Source organism: Oncorhynchus tshawytscha, linkage group LG23 (assembly GCF_018296145.1).
Source record: "Oncorhynchus tshawytscha isolate Ot180627B linkage group LG23, Otsh_v2.0, whole genome shotgun sequence".
Taxonomy (NCBI): Eukaryota; Metazoa; Chordata; class Actinopteri; order Salmoniformes; family Salmonidae; genus Oncorhynchus; species Oncorhynchus tshawytscha.
Window position 1 is genome coordinate 16,444,732 of NC_056451.1, and position 26,520 is coordinate 16,471,251.

The 26,520-nt window shown below is 44.6% G+C and overlaps 2 protein-coding genes across 2 annotated transcripts; both read right to left on the reverse strand.

The window, feature by feature from the left end:
* Positions 1–426: 426 nt before the first annotated feature.
* Positions 427–12,693, reverse strand: mdc1 (mediator of DNA damage checkpoint 1). The gene is made up of 11 exons (XM_042304399.1): positions 12,330–12,693; positions 11,986–12,124; positions 10,849–11,478; positions 10,610–10,688; positions 8,925–10,435; positions 6,992–8,571; positions 4,817–6,562; positions 3,628–3,789; positions 3,235–3,417; positions 2,851–2,976; positions 427–1,838 (listed from the first exon to the last, which is right to left on the reverse strand). The coding sequence occupies exons 2-11, from the start codon at positions 12,110–12,112 to the stop codon at positions 1,515–1,517; spliced, it is 6,468 nt and encodes a 2,155-aa protein (XP_042160333.1). The 5' UTR covers positions 12,113–12,124; positions 12,330–12,693; the 3' UTR covers positions 427–1,514.
* A 1,098-nt stretch (positions 12,694–13,791) lies between these two features.
* LOC112222806 (tubulin beta chain) lies at positions 13,792–24,890 on the reverse strand. The gene is made up of 7 exons (XM_024385592.2): positions 24,846–24,890; positions 23,976–24,017; positions 23,467–23,528; positions 18,067–18,175; positions 17,788–17,898; positions 17,322–17,566; positions 13,792–14,820 (listed from the first exon to the last, which is right to left on the reverse strand). Exons 3-7 carry the CDS (start codon positions 23,521–23,523, stop codon positions 14,005–14,007), a joined length of 1,338 nt encoding a protein of 445 aa, XP_024241360.1. The 5' UTR covers positions 23,524–23,528; positions 23,976–24,017; positions 24,846–24,890; the 3' UTR covers positions 13,792–14,004.
* Between the last annotated feature and the right edge of the window lie 1,630 nt (positions 24,891–26,520).

Genomic DNA, 26,520 nt, shown 5'->3' on the forward strand with positions numbered 1-26,520 from the left:
TCTCGATCGGAGCCGCTCGACTATTCTCGGTAAACACCGGATTCGATTGCCCCAAGCAGGGCAATGATTGCTGGTTGTTTGTCTTTTTAACTGAAGGAATTGATCTTCGTTTAACAAAACGTTATAATAGCTGCATTGTGTATAGGCTACTCAGCTGAGAGGTAGAAGTGAAGGCTGTGTCAAGGGATTTAGTTCAACCTCAATCGAGTATATCTATTATGCATTAAAACATCCCAAAGCCCAGACTATGCCTAAATGAAGTGACAGGACACAGTAAACATTCGTCCATTGACTGCCATGAATTGGCCTAAAAACACTTTATGAAATGGCAGGTAGCCAAAATATTATAAAACATCTAAACATATGGCATAAGAAATCCCCCCCCCCCAAAAAAATACAAACACAATTTAACAAATCACTCAGAGGTTCAGTACAAAAGGTTTATTGGTCGGTAAATAAAGACACATAACTCCTAGACATACAAAGATGTAAATGGACGAGCAGCATTAAGACAATCAGTTCGGTCCTTTTTCTAAGATTGAAGACGTGTCCCTTCAGCAATCACAGCTGGTGAAGACAGACACCTGGTATATTCAACACTATCCTCGTAAAATAGGCACTAATATATATATTTGTTATCTTTATACAAAAGGCGAGAGGATGGCTTTTAATCAGTATAGATAAAAGATCAGGAGAGGGAGGAAAGACAGGAAAAGAGGAAGAGTATTAAATAAATGACTGGGATAGGCAGTAAATGATCTCATCTATTCCTCCGTCTCCTCTATGTTAACTCATATTTATATCATTTTTTATGAACACAAATATATTCAGAGCATTTCTCTGCATGTATTTTCTCTCTACCCTCATAAACATAGGAATAGATTTCCATCTCTTGGGTTTGTTTGTCTTCTTATCAGAGTGAATACATTCTCAACTATCTAGTCTAGTTGGTCATACAGGTGGATGTCTCCTCTCACCAGCCTTTCACGCCTGTGTCCCAAATAGCACTCTATTCCCTACATAGTGCAGGGCTCTTTGTCAAAAGTAAGTAATAGGGTCCCATTTGGGATGCTGCCACTGTCTCTTGTACATCCCAATCCTCCCCTCTCTCAGGTGTCTAATGGTCTCCAGCCCCTCCAGGGTAGTAGTACTGTAGTTACCACTCCTCTGAGGCCTGGTCCTGCTACTGTTCTCTATACAGGTGGAGGTGGGTGTTGCATGCTATGCAATCACACACACACACACACACACACACACACACACACACACACACACACACACACACACACACACACACACACACACACGTCTGTCTGTGGTCTTCTCTGGAACCGTAATGCCTTCTCCCTGGCCTTGTAGACAGGGTCATATTAACCTGACGGTAGAAAACAGACTAAAACAGGGAGGGATTACCTGAACATGTCCAATAAGAAACACTAGTGTTTGTTTTCTGTTGCATATGGTTTTGCTACAGTATGCACTAATGAATACCACCCAGGTGAGTTTGGTCTTTGTTACATTATCTTCCTCCCCCTGGCCTGGCCTTTGGCTCCTGGCTGGGCCCTGGGTTTGGGGGCTGAGAGGACATGGGTTACCAGGTCCACTCTCTGCTGTAATATACCAGTTAGCAGGAACTCAGCACTGAGGACGTGGAGAGAAGCAGAGCGAGCAGGAGCACAGAGAGACCAGTCCTCCCCACACGATATCACTAGGGTCCGGGCCTGGGCCTTCTGAGTGGAGGGCATCGTGGAGAGGAAGCGAGCTCCGCTACAGACGATGATGTCCTTCATCTGGGCTGGCTCTGGTAACACTGACCCGGTCACATGGACCTCATAGCCCTGAGAGAGGAGAGGGCATGCTCTTATTTGGAGTTTCATTTTCCCCCTTTAAATGTACAAATCAGTGCGTTCACTAAGGCTAAGAAGACAGTTTTATAAACAGGAAGTAAAAAGGAAAGAATAAGATAATAGATAATAGCCTGCTTGCTGTTCAGTCAGAACTGAGTTAATGGGAGAGCTGCCCATTAAACACAACCACAACATTAACAGTTAGTGCAGCTTGCCTGTGATAAGGTCTGTTTTTATTTGATTTTTAATACATTTGCAAAAAAAAATCTAAAAACCTGTTTTGTCATTATGGGGTATTGTGTGTAGACTGAAATGATCATTTAAAAAACATCTATTTTAGAATAAGGCTTTAACATACCAAAATGTGGAATAGGTCATAAACTGAATACTCTCTGAATGCACTGTATGTATACATCTACCTCGTACCCCTGCACATCAACTAGGGAATGGTAGTCCTTGTATACAGCCAAGTTATTATTACTCATTGTGTATCTATTATTACTGTTATTATTACATGTTTAACTATTTTCTTTCTCTCTGCTTTGTTGGGAAGGGCCCGTAAGTAAGCATTTCAGTAGTCCACACCTGTTGTTCAGGAAGCATGTGACAAATAACATTTGATTATACAGAAACCCATCATCTCAGGACACGGCTTTAGTGTGTCTTGTCTTGTCAACAGTCTATGGTGTGTAGTCGTAGATAAAATGAGGCCATCGGGAAGTGTGGATTGTTCACACAGTGACAAACCCATCTAAATGACTCAGGAGAATGTATGTATGCAGAACAATACCTGGGTTCCTATGAGTCATTATTTGCCTAGTGCCTGCACTCTCCTAGGGGGGTGTGTGCGCATTGCCTATTTGAATAAACATGGATGGGAGACACAAAGATACAAGCACAGCGGGGGGGCATGCACACGCACACAGAGTTGGGACATTAACACACAAACATAAAGGGATGAATTGGGCAAATGGATGGATGGAGGAGAGGAGAGTGTGTGTACCTGTAGTAGAGGTTGGGTGCTGGCGGTCCTCAGTGATTCCTCCAGACAGAAGCTGAACTTGTTCTCCTGCTCCCTATCCTTCACCAGGTACCTGTCAGTAGGTAGGAAACGACCCACCTTACCACACTGAGGGGGGGAGAGAGTGCAGAGAAAGAAGGGAAGGGTTTGAGGCTAAAACGGGGCTCTGACTCCAACCATGATCAGATAGTCATTATACTAAGAGAAAAATGTCTCAGAAGTACTTGTACAAAATTGTCCCCAATTGTACAAAAGCACTTCCAGAAAGAACTCCAACCACCCCATTACACATAACAGTGATGTGCATTCTATTTTTACAATCTTCAGGTCCATCTTCACTTCCTGGTTGGGGGGGTGGGGACTAACCTTATCCAGCCAATCGGTGGTGACGACGGGCACGCCGCGGGCCACAGCACACAGGAACTTGACGGTGCGTCGGACCCGGTCAGTCACCAGGTGGGTCATGTCAGCCACGCCCTTCGCCAGGCTGCCCCCCAGACAAGACACCACCTTCCCCCCCTCCTCATCCACCACTCCTGTAAACAACACCTGAGAGGGGGGGGTCAAAGAGAGAAGGACAGAAGGAGGGAGAGAGGGATGAGGCAGAGGAAGGGAGGGCTTTGAAAACCCACATACACAACTGTGCATCAGAGATTTATGCTCGAACACACAGACACTAAACACACACACAGACACTAAACACACACACAGACACTAAACACACACACTAAACACGCACAGACATGTCCATTAGCTTACCTTGTAGGACTGTGTGGCGGCCCTTGCTGGGCCCAGTGTCCCAGGGGAGGAGAGGGAGGACAGGGGAGAGGCAGAGGAGGAGCGAGGGGTCCTGGCTAGTGGTGATGATTCCACAGGGGCCCTACGTTTACCTCTACCCTTACCTGTAGGGGTCTGGGGCACCTGAAGCAGAGGAGTAGGGGGTGGAAGAAGAGAGAGAGGAGGAAGAGAGTGAGCAGGAGGAGAGAAGAGAGGGGGAAGAGAGGAAGAAAGAGAGAGAGAGTATCATTAGTCAGTAATACAGGGTGTATACAAACTGACAGTTACGCACATTGAACCACTTAATTCATTACTAGGGCTGTTATGCAAAGATGTCAGTGTACTCCTAACGGACAGAGAGATGTCAGAGTACTCCTAACGGACAGATAGATGTCAGAGTACTCGTAACGGACAGAGAGATGTCAGTGTACTCCTAACGGACAGAGAGATGTCAGTGTACTCCTAATGGACAGAGAGATGTCAGAGTACTCCTAACGGACAGAGAGATGTCAGTGTACTCCTAACGGACAGAGAGATGTCAGAGGACAGAGAGATGTCAGTGTACTCCTAACGGACAGAGAGATGTCAGTGTACTCCTAACGGACAGAGAGATGTCAGAGTACTCCTAATGGACAGAGAGATGTCAGAGTACTCCTAACGGACAGAGAGATGTCAGAGTACTCCTAACGGACAGAGAGATGTCAGTGTACTCCTAACGGACAGAGAGATGTCAGTGTACTCCTAACGGACAGAGAGATGTCAGAGTACTCCTAACGGACAGAGAGATGTCAGAGTACTCCTAACGGACAGAGAGATGTCAGTGTACTCCTAACGGACAGAGAGATGTCAGAGTACTCCTAATGGACAGAGAGATGTCAGTGTACTCCTAACGGACAGAGAGATGTCAGAGTACTCCTAATGGACAGAGATGTCAGAGTACTCCCATGGCTGAGGGAGAGAGAGAGAGATAGATGCCTTGGGAGTCACTGAATGATGTTAATTGAAATCATTACTCTAGTGGGAAATGGCTGAGTCAGTGTATGAAGAGAGTGGAGCTGGGTGTGGACAGAAATTGAGTGCATAGCTTTTCAAAGGGTTGTCTATTAGAAGGGAGCAGATGGAGAGAGAGAGAAAGAGGGAGAGAGAGAGAGAGAAAGAGAGAGAACATTACCACAGAGTCCAAAACAGGTTCCTCTTTTTTCTTTATCTGAACCGTCAACTGCCTGCCTCGGACTTTCCTCTGCACAGCACCAGCCTCTTCCTCTTCCATCTTCTCACTCTGTCTCTCCATACTCTTCTCCTCCTCTGCTATCTTTTTCACCTGTGCAGTGGAGGCTCTGCCCCTCTTTGCTGGAGTGGATGCAGGTTTCTCCTCTTTCTCTCCTTCCTCCTCTACAGCCCTGCATCTCCCTCCCCTCTGAACCTTAGCTTTCCTCCGGGGAACCTTGAACCCACTGTTCTCCTCCTCCTCTTCCAGCCCCCTCTTCCTCCCTTTCCCTCTCCCACCTGTTTTAGACTCCACTCCCTCTTCACTTGGAGTGTCCCCTCCTAATGTTGTAGTGGTGGATTCAGGTGTGTTGTCTTTCTGGCCGGCTCGGCCCCGGCCTCTTCCATTCCCTCTAGGAGCGGGGGAGTCCTCTGTTACCTGGGCTGGAGTGGTTTCTTCATCTGCTACTACAGGGTCTGGCTCATTGGTTTTGGCAGTTTTATTCTGCCCTCTAATGGTACCACCAGCCTCCTGAGAATCAGCCTTCTCATTAATAACAGGGTGTGGACTATCATCCTCAACCTTCTGGCTTCTCCTGCCTCTGGCTGTGGGCTTGTGGGCTGGAGGCTGCTCACTCTGCCTGTTACTGGGGGAGACAGACTCTGTTCCAGTCTTCCTCCTTCTGCCTCCTCCCCTCCCTTTGCTCTGAGAGCTCACGCTATCCACGATACAGGTGGAGACCTCCGAGTTGGTGGAGCTGTGGGAGTTGGTGGAGCTAGAGCGGGTTCTCCTGGCAACAAACTGTTCGCTGGAGAGAATGTCCTGCACTGTGACCTCCACAGCAGCAGGGGGAGCCACAACCGTCCCGACCAACGTCCTTCTCCTGGTGCTGTTGCGGGTGGGGTTGTCTGGACCCGGGGCTGGCTCTGTGGTGCTGGTGGTCTTCCTGCCCCCTCTCCCTCTGCTCCCCAGGGTGTCTATGCTGGATCTCTCAGAGCTGACAGAGTTGGAAGAGTTGGAGCGAGACCTAGTTATACTAGCTGGGACTGGTTCTGGTGTGCTGGACAGAATATTAAGTTCAGGTTGTGGTTCCGTTGTGGGTGGAACCGTGACGGTTCTCCTGGTTGTTGCTCTGCGACCTCTCCTGGATGTTTTTAGCTCATTTTCGTCGTCTTTCTTGGCTTGTTTTTCTCCTTGTTCCTTCGCCTGTCGTTCTTTTATCTCCTTTTCTTTCTCCTCGACTTCCCTCTTTTCTCTTTCCTTCTTCTCCCTCTCCAGTTTTTCTTTCAGGTTTCTCTCCTTCTCTTCCTTTTTCTTCTTCAATAGTTCTCTCTCCTGTTTTCTCTTCTCTTCCCTTTCCATTTTTTCTTTCTCCGATCTTTGCTTTTCTGCTTGTTCTCCCTCTATCCTCTCTTTCTCCACCCTTTCTCTCTCCAATTGTTCTTGCTTCCCTTTTTCCTCCCTCTCCAGTCTGTTCCTCTCTTCTATTTCTTTCCTCTCCCGCTCTATTCTTTCTTTTTCTTCCTCTAATCTCTCCTTCTTTTCTCTTTTTGTCCTCTCGCACTGCAGTCTTTCTTGCTCTTCTCGTTCCTTCCTTTCCCTCTCAAGCCGCTCTCTTTTCTCCTGTTCTGTTTTCTCCTGTTCTGTTTTCTCCTGTTCTGTTTTCTCCTGTTCTGTTTTCTCCTGTTCTGTTTTCTCCCTCTCCATCCTTTCTGTTTCTTCTCTTTTCTCTCTCTCCATCCTTTCTGTTTCTTCTCTTTTCTCCTGTTCTGTTTTCTCTCTCTCCATCCTTTCTGTTTCTTCTCTTTTCTCCTGTTCTGTTTTCTCTCTCTCCATCCTTTCTGTTTCTTCTCTTTTCTCTCTCTCCATCCTTTCTGTTTCTTCTCTTTTCTCCTGTTCTCTTTTCTCCCTCTCCATCCTTTCTGTTTCTTCTCTTTTCTCCCTCTCCATCCTTTCTGTTTCTTCTCTTTTCTCCCTCTCCATCCTTTCTGTTTCTTCTCTTTTCTCCCTCTCCATCCTTTCTGTTTCTTCTCTTTTCTCTCTCTCCATCCTTTCTGTTTCTTCTCTTTTCTCCCTCTCCATCCTTTCCGTTTCTTCTCTTTTCTCTCTCTCCATCCTTTCTGTTTCTTCTCTTTTCTCTCTCTCCATCCTTTCTGTTTCTTCTCTTTTCTCCCTCTCTATCCTTTCTGTTTCTTCTCTTTCCACACTCTCTAATCTCTCATCTTGTTCTTTAAGTTCCTGTTCCATCCTCTCTCTGTCCTGTTGTTCCTTCATAACCCTTTCTGATTCTACTTTTCCCTTCTGCAACCGTTCCTTCTCAGGCTGTTCTTGTCTTTCCTTCTCTATTCCCTCTTCCTCAAGTCTTTCTTTTTCTCCCTCTTTCTGTTGTTTCACACTCTTTCTTCCTCTTCCCCTCCTCCCTTGCTCAACCACCTCCGCCTCTTCTTCTTTCTCACTCTCTTCCTCCTCAGGCAACACCTCTCTCCTCCCTCCGCCTCCTGCGGTGTTCACAGCCTTCCCCTTCCCTCTCATCTGCGTTTTCAGAGTCTCAGAGCTCTCCTCCTCTCCTCCTCTAGCTCCTCTTCTACCTCTACTGCTGACTCCGCTTGTCCCAGCCTCAGACTCTTTCCCTCGCTCTCTCTGAGCCCGTCCTTTAGCTTTGGTGTCCTCCTCCTCCTCTTCCTCAGTGTCACAAGTACCCATAGGCTGAGTTTCAGCGGTGGAGATGTGGGAGCTGGTGAGGAACTCACTAGGTTGTGTCTCCTCCTCTTCTACTCTCCCTCTCTGGGACCTTCCCCTCCTTCTGGGTGATGGAGGTTTGAGTTCTTCCTCCTCATTATCATCATCATCCTCAGCAGCAACAGCAGTAAACATGGGCTGGGTTTCAGCAGTGGAGAGGTAGGAGCCGACAGTCTGTCTCTCTTCCTCGTCTACTGTCTGTTTTTGGGTCCGTCTTCTTCTGGGCGAGTCTGGTTTGGCTTCTTCCTCATCATCACTCTCCTGGACCGTGTCCAGAGTTTGAGCTGTGGAGAGGTATTGGTTGGTCAGAACCTCACCAGTCTGGGTCTCCTGCTCCTCTTCCTCTCTCTCCCTTGCTCCTCCAGATCTCCCTCTCCTTACTGGGGTCAGGGGCATGGCCCCAACCAAATCTTCCTCCTCCTCACCGTCCTCTTCCTCATAGGCAGACATGGGCAGGGTTTCAGTCGTAGCAACATTGGGGGTCTCCTCTTCATCTTCCTCCTCTGTGTCACTGCGAGGCTGGGCAGCATAAGCCTGTGTTGCCTCCAGGACAAAGTCCACCTGCCTGTTCCTCCCGAACACCGCAGACCTCTGGCCCAGGCCAGGCTCCTCTCTCCCCCCTCCAGATCCATAGGTCTGGGTGGCCTCCAGGTCAGAATCCCCACCTGGGAAGCTGAATGCCTGGGTGCTCTCTGAGGCCTGGTCCCTGGCCTGGAGGTGGCTGCTGTCTGACAGACCCAGCTGGGAGGAGCCTCGGCTGGGCTGCTCCTCCCGGTCCTCCCCCAAGGAAGGCTCCAAACCGTAGGGCTGCGTAGCATCCAGGGTTGGTTCCACTGGAAGGCTGCTCTGATGGCCCTGGTTCTGGGCCTCCAACACAAATGACTGGGTCTCGGCCACCACAAAGTCATCGTCCTCCTGGCTGTCTGATGCAGAGCAGGACAATGCTGCTGTAGGCCTCAGCACAGGAGGGAGAGCTGGGCCTGAGGAGGAAAGATAGAGAGACAGATGAATATGAATACAAATGAATATGGCAGATTCACAGTTTCCACTGGAAATGTATCATCCCTTGTCAAAGTCCATGGCTGTGTCCCAAATGGCACCCTATTCCCTATATTTATTATTTTACCTTTATTTAACCAGGTAGGCCAGTTGAGAACAAGTTCTCATTTACAACTGTGACCTGGCCAAGATAAAGAAAAGCAGTGCGACAAAAACAACAGCACAGAGTCACACATAAACAAACGTACAGCCCTATGGACCCTGGTCAAAAGCAGTACATTACATAGGAATCAGGGTGTGATTGAAGATGCAAACCATACAATCCATGACTTACGTCTGAAGGGGTCAGAGGGACAGAAGAAGGCCTGAGTCTCCATCTCCTCCTGTACTGACGATGCCAAAGGGGTGGAGCACTTCTGATGAGGGCCAGGGGAACCCCCCAGGGGGGGCAGCCCAGGGCCAACTGCCCCCTCTCTGAGCCGACATGCAGTCTGTCCCTGGCCTGCCTCTCCTGGTCCATCCTCTTCTGTATCGCTGTCCATCCTGAAGTCACTGGGCTCACTGAGGTCCGACTCCGGGACCATCCCTGCTGGGGGCCGACACCGGGACCATCCCTGCTGGGGGCCGACACCATCCCTACTGGGGGCCGACTCCGGGACCATCCCTGCTGGGGGCCGACTCCGGGGTTTGGGCTCCAACCTCTCCTCCTCAGCATCTGTGTCAGCATCAGAGTCCTGAGACCTGAGAGCGATTGTCTTGGTAACAGCACCGGTTGTTGTTGTAATTGTGGGTGATGGAAGCACGGCCTGTCGCGACGCTAACACCGCATCCTCCGTTACCGTGGTGACATTAGGAGGAGGAAGGTTCATGGTCTGTGTGGAGTCTTCCTCTAAGTCAGTGTCGCTGTCAGACCTGATCTCCAGAGGAGCAGCAGCTGCAGGTCCTACACTGGTGGGTGGATTAAGGAGCTCCGCTGTTCTGCTGCTAGCCGGAGGGGTAAACGGGCTGTCTTCTTCATCAGTATCACTGTCCAATAGGATCTCCTGGGGACCAGCAATCCCTGTTCTGATCCCACTAGAATCTGATTCTGGAACTGTTTTGGAATGTGTGTCTGTGTCCTCCTCTTCCACATCTGTGTCAGTGTCTAGGTGGAATTCTACGGGTGGTACTGCAGGGGCAGGATCGTCTGGTTTCTCAGCCGGATCGGATACGAAGGAGGTAACATTGGTAGCACTGTCTGACACATCATCATCATCATCCACATCTGTATCACTGTCCAGGTGTATCTCTGTTGGCTGCACCACTGGGACAGAATCTACTGGTTTCCTCTCCACATCGGCAGCAGTTAGCATTAACTTAACGTCACCGTCCATAGTATCCCCTTCCTCTACATCAGTATCACTGTCCATGTGGATCTGGCCTGGGTCAGAGTCTGTAGTAGGAGGTTCTGTTGCGGCTGGTGGCTTAACAGCATTTACAGGTGCAGACAGCCCCATCTCCTCCTCTCCCTCTACGTCTGTGTCACTGTCCATGTTAAACGTGTCCCCTGTAGACACCATTGGTGCAGAGGGGGTTAATCGATCTCTCTCAGCTTGACTGACCTGGTTCACCACTGACACATCCTCCTTTCCTCTTGTCCTTTTGCCAGTTTCCTTCTCTCCTAGTGCCTCTGTGCCTTCCTTCCCCTCCTCCTCTTCTTCGCTGTCGTCCACTATCACTTGAGCTCTTCTTCTCCTGGGCTGCTGTCTCGGTCCATCCATGTCGCTCTCCTCCTCACTGAAGCTCACTATTTTCTTGGGTCTGTTTTTAGCAGAGGAGGAGGGAGTGATGGGGCTCTCGTCCTCACTGTTAGACATACAAGGAAAGGAGACTTCACTTTAAAAACAACGGAATACAAACACCCACTGTATTCTAGTATATATGATATATTTATAGTTTAAAATATAATTCAATACTTAAGTGTTTAGTGATGATATCAGGTTACTGAAGTGTAAATGAATGGATGGATGGGAACTTTACCTCTCTGGAATGACTTTGGTTGTAGGACTGAGGAATGTAGAACAGGTGGGACTGGACATGTGTGAGTCAGAATCAGAGACTAACAGAGAAAGAGAGAGAACGAAAGAGAGAGAGAGGTAGAGAGAGAGAGAGAGAGAGAGAAAGGAGAGAAATAGGTATTTACAAAACACTGAAACAAAGCTAGATGAGAGCACCATGTGTTGAGATTACAGCAAGTGAAATAATAAACATCATTTTACCAAAGAACTTTCCCCATTTGTCTCTCCGCCCCTCTTGCTCTCCATCGGAGTCAGACTCAGGCACCAGTGTCCTCTCAGGCTGTGTGGGGGTTTGTTCAAATGACAGGGGTTTGGCCAGATTTTTACCCTTTCCACCCAGCTCAGTTAACGATGGTGCCCCAATCTCTCCATTAACTCCTCTACCCTCAGTCTTCGGTGTGCCAGTCTCTCGTCCCAGACCTTGGCCGCTAGGGCTTCCTCTGAGCTGGGCCTTCCTGTCTGGCCCTGACCTCCTTCCCCTTCCAGAGTGTGCGTTTGTCGGGTTCTGCATGTGCCCCTGTCCCCCCCTCTGGTCCACAGAGACATACTGGCAGGGGATGTCAGCTATTACCACACACTCTCCCTCGGTCAGAGCGTAGCGGACGTGAGGGGTCAGTTTGGTCCGGCCCTTCCTTGTCCCGTTCATGCTGCCCAGGTCCCACACTAAAGCCTCTGTCTCCATGGCGGCAACGTTGCCGTGACGACGGTTGCCGCGAAACATTGAGATGGAGATGATGGTGTGTTGCTTGGATACGGAGCGGGCCACAAGGGGCAGGGAGCAGGAGTCTGGGTTTCGACCTAACACATTTTCTCCCTGGTAGAGAGGCAACTCTGAGAGAGAGAGAGAGAGAGAGAGAGAGAGAGAGAGGAGAGGTAGGGGGAGTATCAATGAAATACTGCTTTTAGCAGCAAATAAACTGACATAATTATTTCATGAAATACTTTGAGTTTGTATATATTTTTTATTTATTTAACCTTTATTTAACTAGGCAAGTCAGTTAAGAACAAATTCTTCTTTACAATGACGGCCTACCGGGGAACAGTGGGTTAACTGGTCTAGGAACAGTGGGTCAACTGCCTTGTTCAGGAGCAGAACGACAGATTTTTACCTTGCCAGCTCGGGGATTCAATCTAGCAACATTTCAGTTACTGGCCCAACGCTCTAACCACTAGACTACCTGCTGAATATCTCAAATCTTGTGTTGATGAAACAAAGTAAGAGGGAAAGCAATGCATGCTACAAAATGCCAGCAATGCGAGATGTTGTACAAGTCTAGGCATATTTGTAAAGGTTAAAAGATTATAGAAAGGATGGGGACATAACTGGGCTCTACTCACCAGTCTCTGTGATGTGTTTATTTTTTAACACCCTGAGTTTGGCCAGTGGCTCTCCTCGCTTCTCTCCATCCTCCTCCTCCTCTGACTCTTCCAATATTGAGTCATCGATCAGCTGTGTTGCCTCCATTCACCTTTCAATCTAAAATCAGCCAAAGGGACAGAAAACATGGCAGCAAAACAGTAATTAGTTTGACAACTAGATTGTTTTATCAGGATGCACTGGCTAGCTAACGTTAGTTAGCTAGCAAGCTAACTAGCTAAGTTAGCAGAACGTTTCTAAATGTGACTATCCGTCACTTATTCAGTAAACAAGGCCACCAATTACCATAAAGAACACGTTTTACCTTCAAGCCAGCTAGGTGGGCAGATAACTTGCTAACGTTAGTGGGTAAAGCAATTTGATCAGTAACATCAAAAAAAGGTAATCGTGGTCATGAATTAACGTTTTGAATACAGCTCGAGACGTTAAAGTTAGTTACAAATTCGATCATTCAAAGGCACGTTAATGGTCTAACGTTAGCGAGTTAGCAATCTAGTCCACAGTCCAGTTCATGTCATGTCTCTGGACTGGAGTCTGGGAAATGTCTGTACAAAATACAGGACAGCAAAGGTAATTGCTAAAGCAATCATCAAATGCCAGTGTATTGCAAATACTCGAGCAATGTCTCAATCATGTGTGCAACTGTTAATAGAACACATTGGTTATGGAAATTCACTTTTTCTTTAAAACAGCACACTTACCGTGCATGCCTTTCGAACAATGAAAAACAATGTACATTTCCGGTAGAATATCTGCCCGCCTTCGGTGGGTGGGACCATAATATTATTGATCGAAACGGCTGTCAGTTATACTCTGATTTGTGATGATTGGGTAAAAGAACCTCGATCATTATTATTAAGGACTTGATTGGACATGAAAGGAATGGCATTTCTTGGCGCTACGAGTGACTCGAGATTTCACGGAAGGACCAATGGAATGGTCTAAAACCTCCGCCTACACTGGGCACCCGGCCATGCAATACGAATTCGACATTTTTTTTACTGCGCTGTAAAGAATCTCCACTAAAGCGCCTTTTCCTCATTCGGAGCGATCCAATGACATTTTACTTTATTATAGGAATAGGAGTGAATCTTCCCATTATTATTCGGATAGTTTGGGATCCGGTATCATTATCATCCGTGTTTACACAGCTATTTCCCCTCTCTAGTGTCTGTTCTCTGTTTCTTTTATGAACGTATAGTATTTGAATACATTAAACGGTGTACACATTTCCCAACTCATTAACGTTCCCTTATGTTGTTTCCTTTAATATTATAACAATTGAATGGGAAGAGTAAGAGCATACCATTCTTAAATATATATCTTCTGGCTATTGCACCAATACTAATTTAGGCCTATTCTATTGTGTTCATGAATATTCATAGTTTTGTTCCATTTTGAGGCAGTTCAAGCCTTATTGCTGCACTTAATCTTATCCAGATGCTACTCTGTTGTCATAGCGGGAATAGCGCTGATTTGGGCCTGTAATATGTTTTCCTAATGGAAGAATGTGTTCATTCCCATGCTGTGAGTTTGTTATTCCAATGATATAACTAACTTTCCTCCTCTCTGGCCCATGATGATGGTATGCATCAACAGCCTCCCTAGTGTATCAAACTTTGTGACTAAAGCACTCACAGTACTCAACAAAAAACACATATCTTTCTATCTCAGATTTCACATTGTTGATAGAATTATAACTTATAACATCTGTCAGTCAAACAGTATCCCTATTGGTACAGGAAAAATGAGGACAAGACAAGAGATGAACATTAGCTCATTTATTCGCAGTCACAAGGGGTGTGTCTACATTACTATAATATTTCCCATTAGATTTTTTTTTTTAAAAGCTCAACATTGGTTTTAGGTCCCCTTGAACTTTTTCTTGCTTCTAAGTTACTTTGAGGTTGTTTTTTTCCCATGTGGTTTCACAGCTTCATTTGGCCTTTCGAATACAATCTTCATCTTCAAAGCTGTCTTTAAGCGTCATCGTCTTCAGCCTCCTCCTCGAACTCTCCCTCTTCCTCAGCGGTGGCGTCCTGGTACTGCTGGTACTCAGACACCAGGTCGTTCATGTTGCTCTCTGCCTCAGTGAACTCCATCTCGTCCATGCCCTCTCCAGTATACCAATGCAAGAAGGCCTTGCGGCGGAACATGGCAGTGAACTGCTCAGAGATACGCTTGAACAGCTCCTGGATGGCTGTGCTGTTGCCGATGAAGGTGACAGACATCTTGAGGCCGCGGGGTGGGATGTCACAGACAGCGGTCTTCACATTGTTGGGGATCCATTCCACAAAGTAGCTGCTGTTCTTGTTCTGGATATTAAGCATCTGCTCGTCCACCTCCTTCATGGACATTTGGCCCCGGAACACTGCGGCCACAGTAAGGTAGCGGCCGTGACGAGGGTCGCAGGCGGCCATCATGTTTTTTGCATCGAACACCTGCTGGGTGAGCTCGGGCACGGTGAGGGCACGGTACTGCTGGCTGCCCCTGCTGGTGAGGGGGGCGAAGCCGGGCATGAAGAAGTGCAGACGGGGGAAGGGCACCATGTTGACGGCCAGTTTGCGAAGGTCAGCGTTGAGCTGGCCAGGGAAGCGCAGGCAGGTGGTGACGCCGCTCATGGTGGCTGACACCAGGTGGTTGAGGTCACCGTAGGTGGGCGTGGTCAGTTTGAGCGTGCGGAAGCAGATGTCATAAAGGGCCTCGTTGTCGATGCAGAACGTCTCGTCTGTGTTCTCCACAAGCTGGTGAACGGAGAGGGTGGCGTTGTAGGGCTCCACCACTGTGTCTGATACCTGGAAAGAAACAAAGAGAGATTAAAGTACTTTATATTATCCACCTCATCAAGTACATTTGTATTGAAGCATTAAAAAAATGAAGACACACTCAATATACACTACGGTTCAAAAGTTTGGGGCCACTTAGAAATGTCCTTGTTTTTGAAAGAAAATCACATTTTTTGTCCAATAAAATAACATAAAATTGATCAGAAATACAGTGTAGACATTGTTAATGTTGCCTGTTGTTTTGCGGATACTATTTAATGAAGTCTGTTTCTCAAACTAGACACTGTCATGACTGTCCTGATCAGGTCAGGTTACAGGAGACCACAACCCTACAGATTATCTCTCAACCCCAACAGAGGAGGAGAGATCTAGGGGTATGAAGATGTGGGGGTTTTATGACCCCTCACGCCCCTGGTAAATCTCAGGCCACAGACAAATTCCTTTGTCCTGTTAGTATGGAGAACCAGCCTCAGAACATTAAACATGAAATAAAGGGACTTTGGAGCAATGGTTTTTGTCAGCCAAAATGGTGGTCATGACGATAGATGGAATATGAAAATGTATGTCATTTTTGTTTTGTTATTAAAGGTTAATAGATGACATTATTATGAAAACATTGTAACGTGAAGAGTTTTCCCAGTATATGTTTGATGTTTATACATTGTACGTTGTATGGAAAATATCCAAATCAAAGAGAATGTTTTGGGAAAGATGAAATGTGAAGTTAGTTGTCTAAAATTGGATTTGAGTAAAATCTAGACCTTGTCCTCATAACTTGGTATGCCCAGAGAATTGCCCTAAAGGCGGTTACGCCCACTTCTGACACGAGGGTATAAAACCTGTGAGTAAAGAATTTCCAGAGAAGACTGCAGCCACGGTCTAAAAAGTAAACGAACCCAGAATGCAACACAAGTTTGAAGACAAAAAAATATTTTTCTACCCAAGCTACGGAGGAGTAGCTGTGTCTAAGCGGGTGAATTCAAGCCGGACCCCCCCTTTCATCCAATCCCAGCGAATCAGGGTATCTAAACGGTTTCATCCCTATGCTGTGAGCTATGAGCTACAGAGCTGTCTGTCCTCAGAAGACCCCTTCCAGAGCAAGTGTAAGGGAACAGACTCCTAAGCCAAAAGGATGCTGACATCGTGAGGACGACCAGAAAGGTGAGCCGGGGAAGTGCGTCATCGAGCAGCCTGAACGGTCCACGCAGAGAATCCTCGGAAGTCCTCCCCACGTAATTACATCATTATATTCTGACCCATAAGAGCGGCAGTTTGGTGCAAGGCTAGGGTTATAATAGCATAGCTGACAAATTCACCCAAATGTATATTTCTCGTGTACGTTCTTTTTTCTCTCGCTCTTTGAAATCCCCATTTTGGGTAATACGCGCCATAGTGTGTTGGCCCGTTATACTAAGTTCTAATTAATAGCCTATAATGTGTTTTGTCTATGTGTATCTTTTATCATCATTTTAGCTTTCTCGTAAATAATTATTCAACTAAGATTGGTGTGGTAAGAACTCATTGGTGAGACCATTCAGAACGTTCAGAACGAGATTGTAGAGGTAACTGGTTAATTAGCGGCTGTTGTAAAATCGATATTCTGATATTCTTTGAGTTAATTTGGGAAATAGAAACTCAATAAAAACATGTTTTCCCATGGTGCCCCAGGTTAATAAGTTAATAATTGCTTGATTCAGGTAATCCCGCAATTAGAAACTTTTAATCATTTGATGAGCAACAGTCGTCATATTAACTAATACAACGTCACGACAACACTCTAATGTACTGTACTTGTCCTCTTGCTCCTCCCACTCCTCTTTCTATTCTGGTTAGAGCCAGTTTGCTCTGTTCTGTGAAGGGAGTAGTACACAGTGTTGTACGAGATCTTCAGTTTCTTGGCAATTTCTCGCATGGAATAGCTCTCATTTCTCAGGACAAGAATAGACTGACGAGTTTCAGAAGAAAGTTCTTCGTTTCTGGCCATTTTGAGCCCGTAATTGAACCCACAAATGCTGATGCTCCAGACACTCAACTAGTCTAAAGGCGGCCAGTTTTATTGCTTCTGTAATCAGCACAACAGTTTTCAGCTGTGCTAACATAATTGCAAAAGGGTTTTCTAATGATCAATTAGCTTTTTAAAATGATAAACTTGGATTAGCTAACACAACGTGCCATTGGAACACAGGAGTGATGGTTGCTGATAATGGGCCTCTGTACGCCTATGTAAATATTCCATTAAAAATCAGCCGCTTCCAGCTTCAATAGTCATTTACAACGTCTACACTATATTTCGGATCAACTTGATGTTATTTTAATGGACCAAAAAAAATTGCTTTTCTTTCAAAAACAAGGACATCTCTAAGTGACCCCAAACGTTTGAACGATAGTGTACATAGTCAAAAAAAAACAGCAAGATATTAAACACATTTATGGGTTTCTTATTTTCTGATAATTCAGTGCACAAATGGTCGCAGCGGTCTGAATTGCAAGTATGGCTGACATGATAGTACTTTTGGTGAGGGCACCACGCTGAAGGTGTTCATGATGCGGTCAGGGTACTCCTCTCTGATCTTGCTAATGAGCAGGGTGCCCATACCCGACCCCGTGCCTCCACCCAGGGAGTGGGTGAGCTGGAAACCCTGCAGGCAGTCACAGTTTTCTGACTCCTTCCTTACTACGTCCAGGACAGAGTCCACCAGCTCTGCTCCCTCTGTGTAGTGGCCCTTTGCCCAGTTGTTACCAGCACCGCTCTGGCCTGAAGGAAGGGGAGAAGGGAGTAATAGGAAGGAAAAGACATTTAACTTATATTGTATATGAAACAAATCTAGTAATGATAATCAATAGCCCCCCCCCCACTAATAAATTATTACATTCTACTGGGTTCTCTTGGGTGCCTAGTTCTAACATATATTTTTCACATTTTCTGTTATATCCATCCCCATCCATTGCCTACAAACAGGTTGTATGTCCACCTACCAAACACAAAGTTGTCTGGCCTAAAGATCTGTCCAAAGGGTCCAGACCTCACAGAATCCATTGTGCCAGGCTCAAGGTCCACGAGGATGGCCCTGGGCACATATTTACCACCTCCATGAGAGACAGAGACAGAGGAGAGGAGGGAAAAGACATCAGCTGAAAACTGCAAGAAACCATTACTAAAACAACTCTCCACCAGCATAGCCATATAGACTGGGTTAAATATGCTTCATATTAAAATGTGGCAGGATCATGGCAATTTAGGAGTGTGGTTGGTACCTGTTGCCTCATTGTAGTAGACACTGATTCTGTCCAACTGCAGGTCGCCATCTCCATGGTAGGTGCCTGTGGGGTCAATCCCATGCTCATCGCTGATCACCTCCCAGAACTATAGACACAAAATTGATGACAGCACATCAGTTTCCTAGGTTCATATGCCACACTGTGGTTAGACCAGGGCTTGAATAAAAGCCTGCAGTAACTGAATGATGATGGCAAGCTTGATATAAAATATTTCAACCATATACTTTTGTCTTTATTAAATTATTATGTTGGTTCCACTTTTCTGGGCTCCATTATGTACTTAAAACAAATAAGGAATACTCAAAATGTGCACTTATAAATCCTAACAAATTTTAATCAAAATACAGCTGTAGACAGAAGTCAAAGATCAAACATACAACTGATATCTCTCCTGAGTTCTGCAAAATAGAAAAAGTCCAAGTTGTTTAATATGCTTGCAGTCAACCCCTAGTGATGTAACTGCCTACATCAATACCTTCTACTAATGAGACCAAGCCCATGCATATACAGTTTTACAAACTTGCAGGAGAGACACCAGTTCCAGTGTTTTCTAAGGTCTCAGCAGTAATTTTCCACTCCCCAAGTTGCTTTTTTTTATACCTGCTGCTGAAATGTCGCTCTCTCTCTCCTCAAGCAACGGTCCACTCGCAGCACACAGACACGCACTGAAAGGTCATTCCGATAATGGCTGATATGTAGATTTTGAAGTGATTGATAATATTTAAAAGTGTGCCTTCATGAATTACATTAACAAAAATTATTAAACTAATTTCCATGACTTTACGAACCCTCATTTAATAACTAGGAACAGCGCATCATGTGCATTCAAATTGGCACATTTTAAATCTACATAATCTCAAATAGCCTACTCAATGTTTTTGGCCTCGGTGTGTGAATCTGGATCAGCAATAGGCTACTTTATTTTGTAGAGGAGCTGGAACGCAATTTCCCAAAAATTAGAAGTGCCGGTACGGACAGCTCTGGTATGGACAGCTCCTGTACGGACAGCTCCGGTACTGACAGCTCCGGTACTGACAGCTCCGGTACTGACAGCTCCGGTACTGACAGCTCCGGTACTGACAGCTCCGGACCAAATCAAGCACTGAATGTAACACCATACAGTGGTCAATCCACTGGTGGACAGAAGAGGCAATTGCCGCAGGCCTCACACCATCAAGGGCCCTCATGAGCAGGGCATTTTTTCACATAGATTTTTTTTTAGAGCTTTCTTATATCGCTTAGATAGAGGACAGACACTTCAAAACATACTTCCTTTTTACTAAATGTTTGACTGTTTTTACATGTATGCATCTGTTGTTCAATGCGTGTCTGTGGGCTAATAGCAGTAAGGCCAAATGTAATGTTTCATGTACTGAACAAAAATATAAACCCAACATGCAACAATTTCATTGATTTTACTGAGTTACAGCTCAAAGGAGTAAATGAGTCAATTGAAATGAATTCATTAGGCCCTAATATATGGATTTAACATGACTGGGAACACAGATATGCATCTGTTGGTCACAGATACCTCGCAATGGGATTCAGGATCTCGACAGTATTTTTGTGCATTAAAATTGCCATCGATAAAACAAAATTGTGTTCGTTGTCTGTAGTTTATGCCTGCCAATACCATAACCCCACTGCCATCACTGACACCAGCAAACTGCTCGACGCCATACACATGGTCTGCGGTTGTGAGGTCGGTTGGATGTACTGCCAAATTATCTAAAACGATGTTGGAGGTGGCTTAAGGTAGAGAAATGAAAATTATCTAGCAACAGCTGTGGTGGACATTTCTGCAGTCAGAATGCCAATAGCACGCTTCCTCAACTTGAGACATCCATGGCATTGTGTTGTATAACAAAACTATACATTTTAGAGTGGCCTTTTATTGTCCCCAGCACAAGGTGCACCTGTGTAGTGATCAGCTTCTTGATATACCACACCTGTCAGGTGGATGGATTATCTTGGCAAAGGAAAAATGCTCACGCATGGGGATGTAAACAAATATGAGTACAACATTTGAGAGAAATAAGCTTTTTGTTCATATGGAACATTTATGGGATCTTTTATTTCAGCTCATGAAACCAATACTTTAGATGTTGCATTTATATTTTTGTATTTTGTTTTATACCTACAGGGGTCCTAAAATTCTAAATCAAATAGCTAAATGATCCTTGCCATGACTATTAACGTAACAATTCCATGTTACCTTAATAGAAACCCATCCCTGGGCCCATAGACTATTTAGTAAAATGACAGGTGCAGCTGATAATACTGCCATCGTCTTCGATGCAGAGGACATGTATGTGTAGCCCATGTATCTGATGCACTGTAGCAATAAAGATTATGGCATGTCATACTCTTTTTTTGGCCAGACAGCATCAAATACATGGGCTACATATAGTAAGACAGAGGGGCGCTGTTTTGCTCACTTGGATGCTTTCTCCAGATAGTTTCGGTCACTTGCGAATTGAAGAAAAGTTGGCAGGTGCACAGTGCTCTGTTCAGATCCTGGAATTATTTTTGAATGAACGTGCGAAGGTAACCTACTTTTTTAAGTGATAATCAGATGAAAACATCATGACTGGTTGTGTTCATGGCACATTAAAAGGTAATATATTTGTACAGTTAAATTACATCTTTACCATAATTCCATAAAAAGACTGGCCTCCAAATCACTAAGTCGGTCCTGGGTCAATTGAAATATTCATAGACTGAGATAGATGGTTATAATAGTGTTATTTGAACAGAGGAGGTGTTTAAAAGGCCATGTGAGGGGAGGGATAGAACACAAATGACCCACAGATCTTTTCTTAGACAAATGAAATCCATTTGCAGGCAGTCAGAGTTAATTGAGAAAGCTGATCATCTCTAGATCTGTAATCATGTCTAGTTCAGCCCTTGAGGAGTATGCATTGTGTGTGTGTGTCTGTGTGACCTTTTGTTTCAGACATTTGTTTATGTCGGTGTCTCTGCTGATTTTCTGTAAACAGCAGCATTAAGGGAGGATTTGGGATCATCTGGATAAAACATTCTGTATATCAGATCAGTAAGAGAGATTTGAGGGTTCTCAACTGTATGGACTCAATATAAAGTAGCAATCAGTGTTTTGATAAACCATGTAGGCTCAGGCAATATGAACAAGTGACCTTAATCTGAGAGAGAGCGAGAGACAGAGAGAGAGGGAGAGAGTCAGAGAAAGAGGATGAGTGAGGGACAGCCATAGATAGGATTGATGGTTATCAGGGAGAACTGAGAATAATTGCTTTGAAAGAATGGGAACAATGGCCAGGAAAGCGGACGGTGCCACACCCACTCTCCTATGCCTTCAACTGGGCTGTCAGTCAGAGCCGGCCGGTGGCCATCCAACCCAATGACACCCTAGTGGGGGTAGCGTCCTCACTGTCAGACCAACAGTAATGTTATTCTAACTAACGCTTTACTAGACAAACAGTTACATGGACACCAGCGAGGTTCACTGTCCATTGAAGTAGCTTATATTCAATGTGGATTTCAATTTAATGTGAAATTGTATTGATCTCAGAGACATACGATGTATATGTATGACCTGATTGTATCATCAACCTGAGACTGGCCAAGTCTCCCTACAAAAAAAAGAGATTCATTGTTTCAATAGGACTTCTCAGTCTAAAGAAAAGTTGAATGAAAAGAATAGACGGTGCTATGGCGTAATCCAAAGGAAAATGTTTTATTCATAGGGCACCTCTAACTCTCTCTCTAGCTCTTTCTTCTCATCTCTGTCTGTCTCTCTTCCTCCAGTAGTATCAGATTAAATCGGTGTTGAACCCAGTGACTTCACCGTCTGTCACGTCATCTGTTTCCTCTGTCTGTATGTCCCTCCCCCACCCCATCCGCCCCTAATTTGGTTAGGGGAGGACAAACATTGATTAGGATGAGGCGGGCAGTGCTACTGTACGGTCCTGCTTTTTAAATTGACATTATTAAAATCAACGCTAGCAGCGGGAAACGGCTCTGCCATCATGATAATGATGAGCTGTACTGTGTGTCTGAAGAAGGAATGACCTTGGTATGGTTCTGTGGCTCTATAATAACCATGGACCTGGGGTAGGCATGATAACCTGATACAGAGAATATGGATTTTATTGGTCTGACTGGACCATTATGTCCTCCATTTTAGGCCTATATGAGCTCTCAACCAGAAAGACTGTCAAACAGTTTCACCCATAGGCCTATGAGAAACTGGGTGGGGTCAAGGCTTATTGTACATGGGAAATGGACCACTAACACAAACCAGTCATTCCCTACAAAATAAAGAATATTATCTCAAAGTGAACAAACATTTTGTCTCTCCAATTTGGTAAAGCCCAAACAACTGACAGCCCTCTCGAAATGTATTTTATCCCCTTTCCATCATTGTAAATTATGCACGCCCCACTCTTCTCAATACTCCTTTGCACCACCTCTCACACACCAATGGAAAACTCTGTCAGCATCTACACACCCTGCTGGAATAAATCGAATCGATATATCGATCCAATATATGAAGGAAAACATGTCATATGGCTCTTGCGCATAGCAGGCTACACGAATAGATGTGATTGTCTTGAACGCAAGTTTCCTATATGCGAGGCAAAAGGGGCAAGTCACCATTATATTGAACGCAAGTTTCTCACATATGCGAGGCAAAAGGGGCAAGTCACCATTGCAGTTTGACAGACTTAGACACGGGAATAATAGGTTGAGTTCAGACAATCATGCGAGAGCAGCTTTAATGCGACCTGTAGACGCAGAAACGTCCGGTGGTGAGAAAGAAATCCTGTCCCGACAGTCAGAGAACCCCGTTAAACCGATATTCCTAGACAATTGCACACCGCAATTCCACACACCGGCTCACTCACACACATACATTTATCAAATAGTTTTTAATTGTGGAGTTACAATACTTTAACAAATGGTAGCAATCACACACCCAATTAACTCTGCATATTGTATAAAATAATATTGCAATAGGCCTAAATAGTCTCCAAATAAAATGGTAGCCTAATAGGGTGAATGTGACTGGATGATTATCTATTCTTTGTAGTAGGTTTCAGTTGTGTTGATTCATTTGAAACAAGCCTTTACTATACTATAGACGGTCAATTCAATACATTTATCCAAACCATTGTAGTTGTATTACTGAGGATGTAAGGTTTTATTATTAAGTTTAAAAAGGAAGCCACTACCACTTTTTGTGATGAATTTAAAAAAAGCATAGTGGTCTCATCTCGCGCTATATACTAATCTGATGTATCAAATCCAACCGGACAAAAACAAAATCTATTAAACTGCAACAGTTAGACGACTATAGAAGTTCACAATTAGGATGATGAATGTATAGGTTCTTACCTTGGCCCCAATCTGGTTACCGCACTGGCCGGCTTGGATATGCACGATTTCCCTCATCTTGACTGTGAGAAATTTTGAGACACAAAGAGACAGTGAACCATGAAGACCCAACCGAACTAGTGTGGACAATGGTTTTGGCCATCAGCACAAACAATGATGTCATTTTCGTACGGTAATGAGGAAACCTTCAAAATAAAAGGCCGCATTTCAAAACATTGCAATGTGGATAACTAATTCAAAAGATAATGCATTTTATTCACTGGACACCTCTATTGTGAAATCAAGAAAATGCATTGAGTAATTTATGAAAACAAATCAAAAATATGATTTAATAATAAAAATACATATATATAACAATAATGAAAAAAAATACAATGTTGACATTGGTATGTTGAGAATATTGGGCTGTAGAGAGAGAACTGTTCTACCTGTCTTAGCTAAAGTGGGGTGGAAAATACTCAGTTGGGTAACCAAATGTGTAGTTTTGGATGGGATTGTGTCGTACATACCCAGCAACACACCTTTAAATAGTCTGGTACTATCCCATGGTTCTGAAATCATTGCACAAAAATGAACAAAAACATATTTTTACAAGTTAAATGTAATTAATATTTAACCAGGCTATTAAGACACAGTATAATCAATCACACATTCTGAACAGCAATGGAGAAATGTATTTACAAGTTGTTGGCCAATATGTGATTCTTATCTATTAAAGGTTTGCAGTATACAGCAAAGGCATAGGACTATTACTTAGTTTTAAAAGATTATAACAAAGACAATATTATTTACAAGCTATATTGTCATGATTATGGATCAAGGTCAGCAAAGGGTCTTTTTGAAGAGTTAAAATGTACTACAGGAGACAACAAGGCTACATGGCTAACAGTACACAGTATAATGAAGCTTTCAGAATGACAATGGAGAACATTCTTTTCAAGTTATAGGCCTCTATGTTTAGCTTTTTCTATCAAGGTTAGCAGTATACATTAAAAGGTATATTAACCACGTTTTCTAAACCAATAACAGAGACAAGATTTAATGATAATACATAATACAGAGAGGTGTTTATTATCTATCAAGGTCAGTAATCATTTTCTGTAGAGTGTAAAATGTATTAAGTAGTAATTTTCTCTCTGATAACTCATATAAAACATACTCGCCCATGCCATTGTGACAAAGCGTATTCACATTGCCCTCTAATGAGACAACTTTAGAGAATACACATAAACACCACAATTACTACCGTCGGACAGTTTCTAAAATAGGGACACTGATGAGGAAATTCATAGTTTAGTGTCACAACCACCACAAATTCATGCATTGCTAGAAACTGTAATGCCAGTGTCACGGATCCCCCCCGGTACTGCTGCTCATACCGTTCACCAGCTCCGGAGGTCTACCTCACCGTCCTTCTAGGTGTCACTGAACTGGATCATTACCCCCAACCCCGGACTGTCTTGTCTCATTACACACACCTGGTTCCCATTCCCCCTGATTAGTATGTGTCTATATGTGCCCTCTATTGATTATTGTCCCATGTCTATTGAGCTTGTGAGTATATGTGCTCTGTAGTATCGGCTTTCGCGCTACGTGTTATTGGGCACTTGTTATTACGGGTCTCGTCCCGTATATTATTTAGAGGTTTACACCTCGCTATTTTATTTGGTTTTACATTCCTTTTATGTGTGTTGGGCTTCGTCGTTTTCATGATGTACTTTATTTTGGGTGGAGAAATAAAACCTATTACGTATTCCTGTGCCTGTCTCCTATCATTATACAGCGACAGCCAGGTGGTTCTGAAGTGGAAGTAGTTTATCCTTTCTTTTTGGCTTAAGGGCTCCACCATTGTAATGCAATTACTGCTGTTAACTATATGTTGCATATCTATGGCTATAACTGTCCAATGTGATTAAGTTCACAGGCACACCCATGCTCAAAAGCCACCAATTGTGCACCATTTCAGGCACTTTTGGCCTAATCTCTTTTGCTGTCACAAATCAGACTCTGTCATTCCTGACTTGTTAAAGAGGCAAGGGACACTAACACATTGATCCTTCAAATGTGACTTCAAAAGATCACTGCATGGCAATTATTTTATCCTTAAACCCCTTGTCATTGCTTAATAATCCGCTTTAGTAGGTGGCGGTGGAAGAGTTACAGTTGCCTTTGGAATAGGAAGTTTAGAGCTAGATGAGTCACTCTTTGTGTATATGTCAGAGCACAGATAATTTTCTTCAGAAAGACAGAAATATACTACTTTTTCACTTATGATACCAGATCGAACACAGCTTGCGCCAGGAGTTCTTGGACCTTCTCTAAGGTAATGTATTACACAAGTATAGGCTGTTTCGGTTTTCGTTAAGTTCTTTGTTTTGTAGTGTTTGTTATTGATTCGTGTTTTACGTTCGTTCATTAAACATGGATCGCAATCTACACGCTGCATTTTGGTCCGACTCTCCTTCACCAAAAGAGAACCGAAACAGCCTATACTTGTGTAAACTAACACTGAGACAGGAACAACGACACATAGGACAATCACCCACGACAAACTCAAAGAATATGGCTGCCTAAATATGGTTCCCAATCAGAGACAACGATAAATACCTGCCTCTGATTGAGAACCACTCCAGACAGCCATAGACTTTGCTAGATAACCCCACTAGCTACAATCCCAATAGATACACACCAAAACCCCAAGACAAAACACACCACAATACAAAAACCCCATGCCACACCCTGGCCTGACCCAATACATGAAGAAAAACACAAAATACTTAGACCAGGGCGTGACAGAACCCCCCTAAGGTGCGGACTCCCGAACGCACCTCAAAACAATAGGGAGGGTCCGGGTGGGCGTCTGTCCATGGTGGCGGCTCCGGCGCGGGACGTGGAACCCACTCAGTCAATGTCTTAGTCCCCTCTCCTCGCGTCCCTGGATAGTCCAACCTCGCCGCCGACCATGGCCTAGTAGTCCTCACCCAGAAACCCACTGGACTGAGGAGCAGATCGGGACTGAAGGACAGCTCGGGACTGAGGCAGCTCGGGACTGAG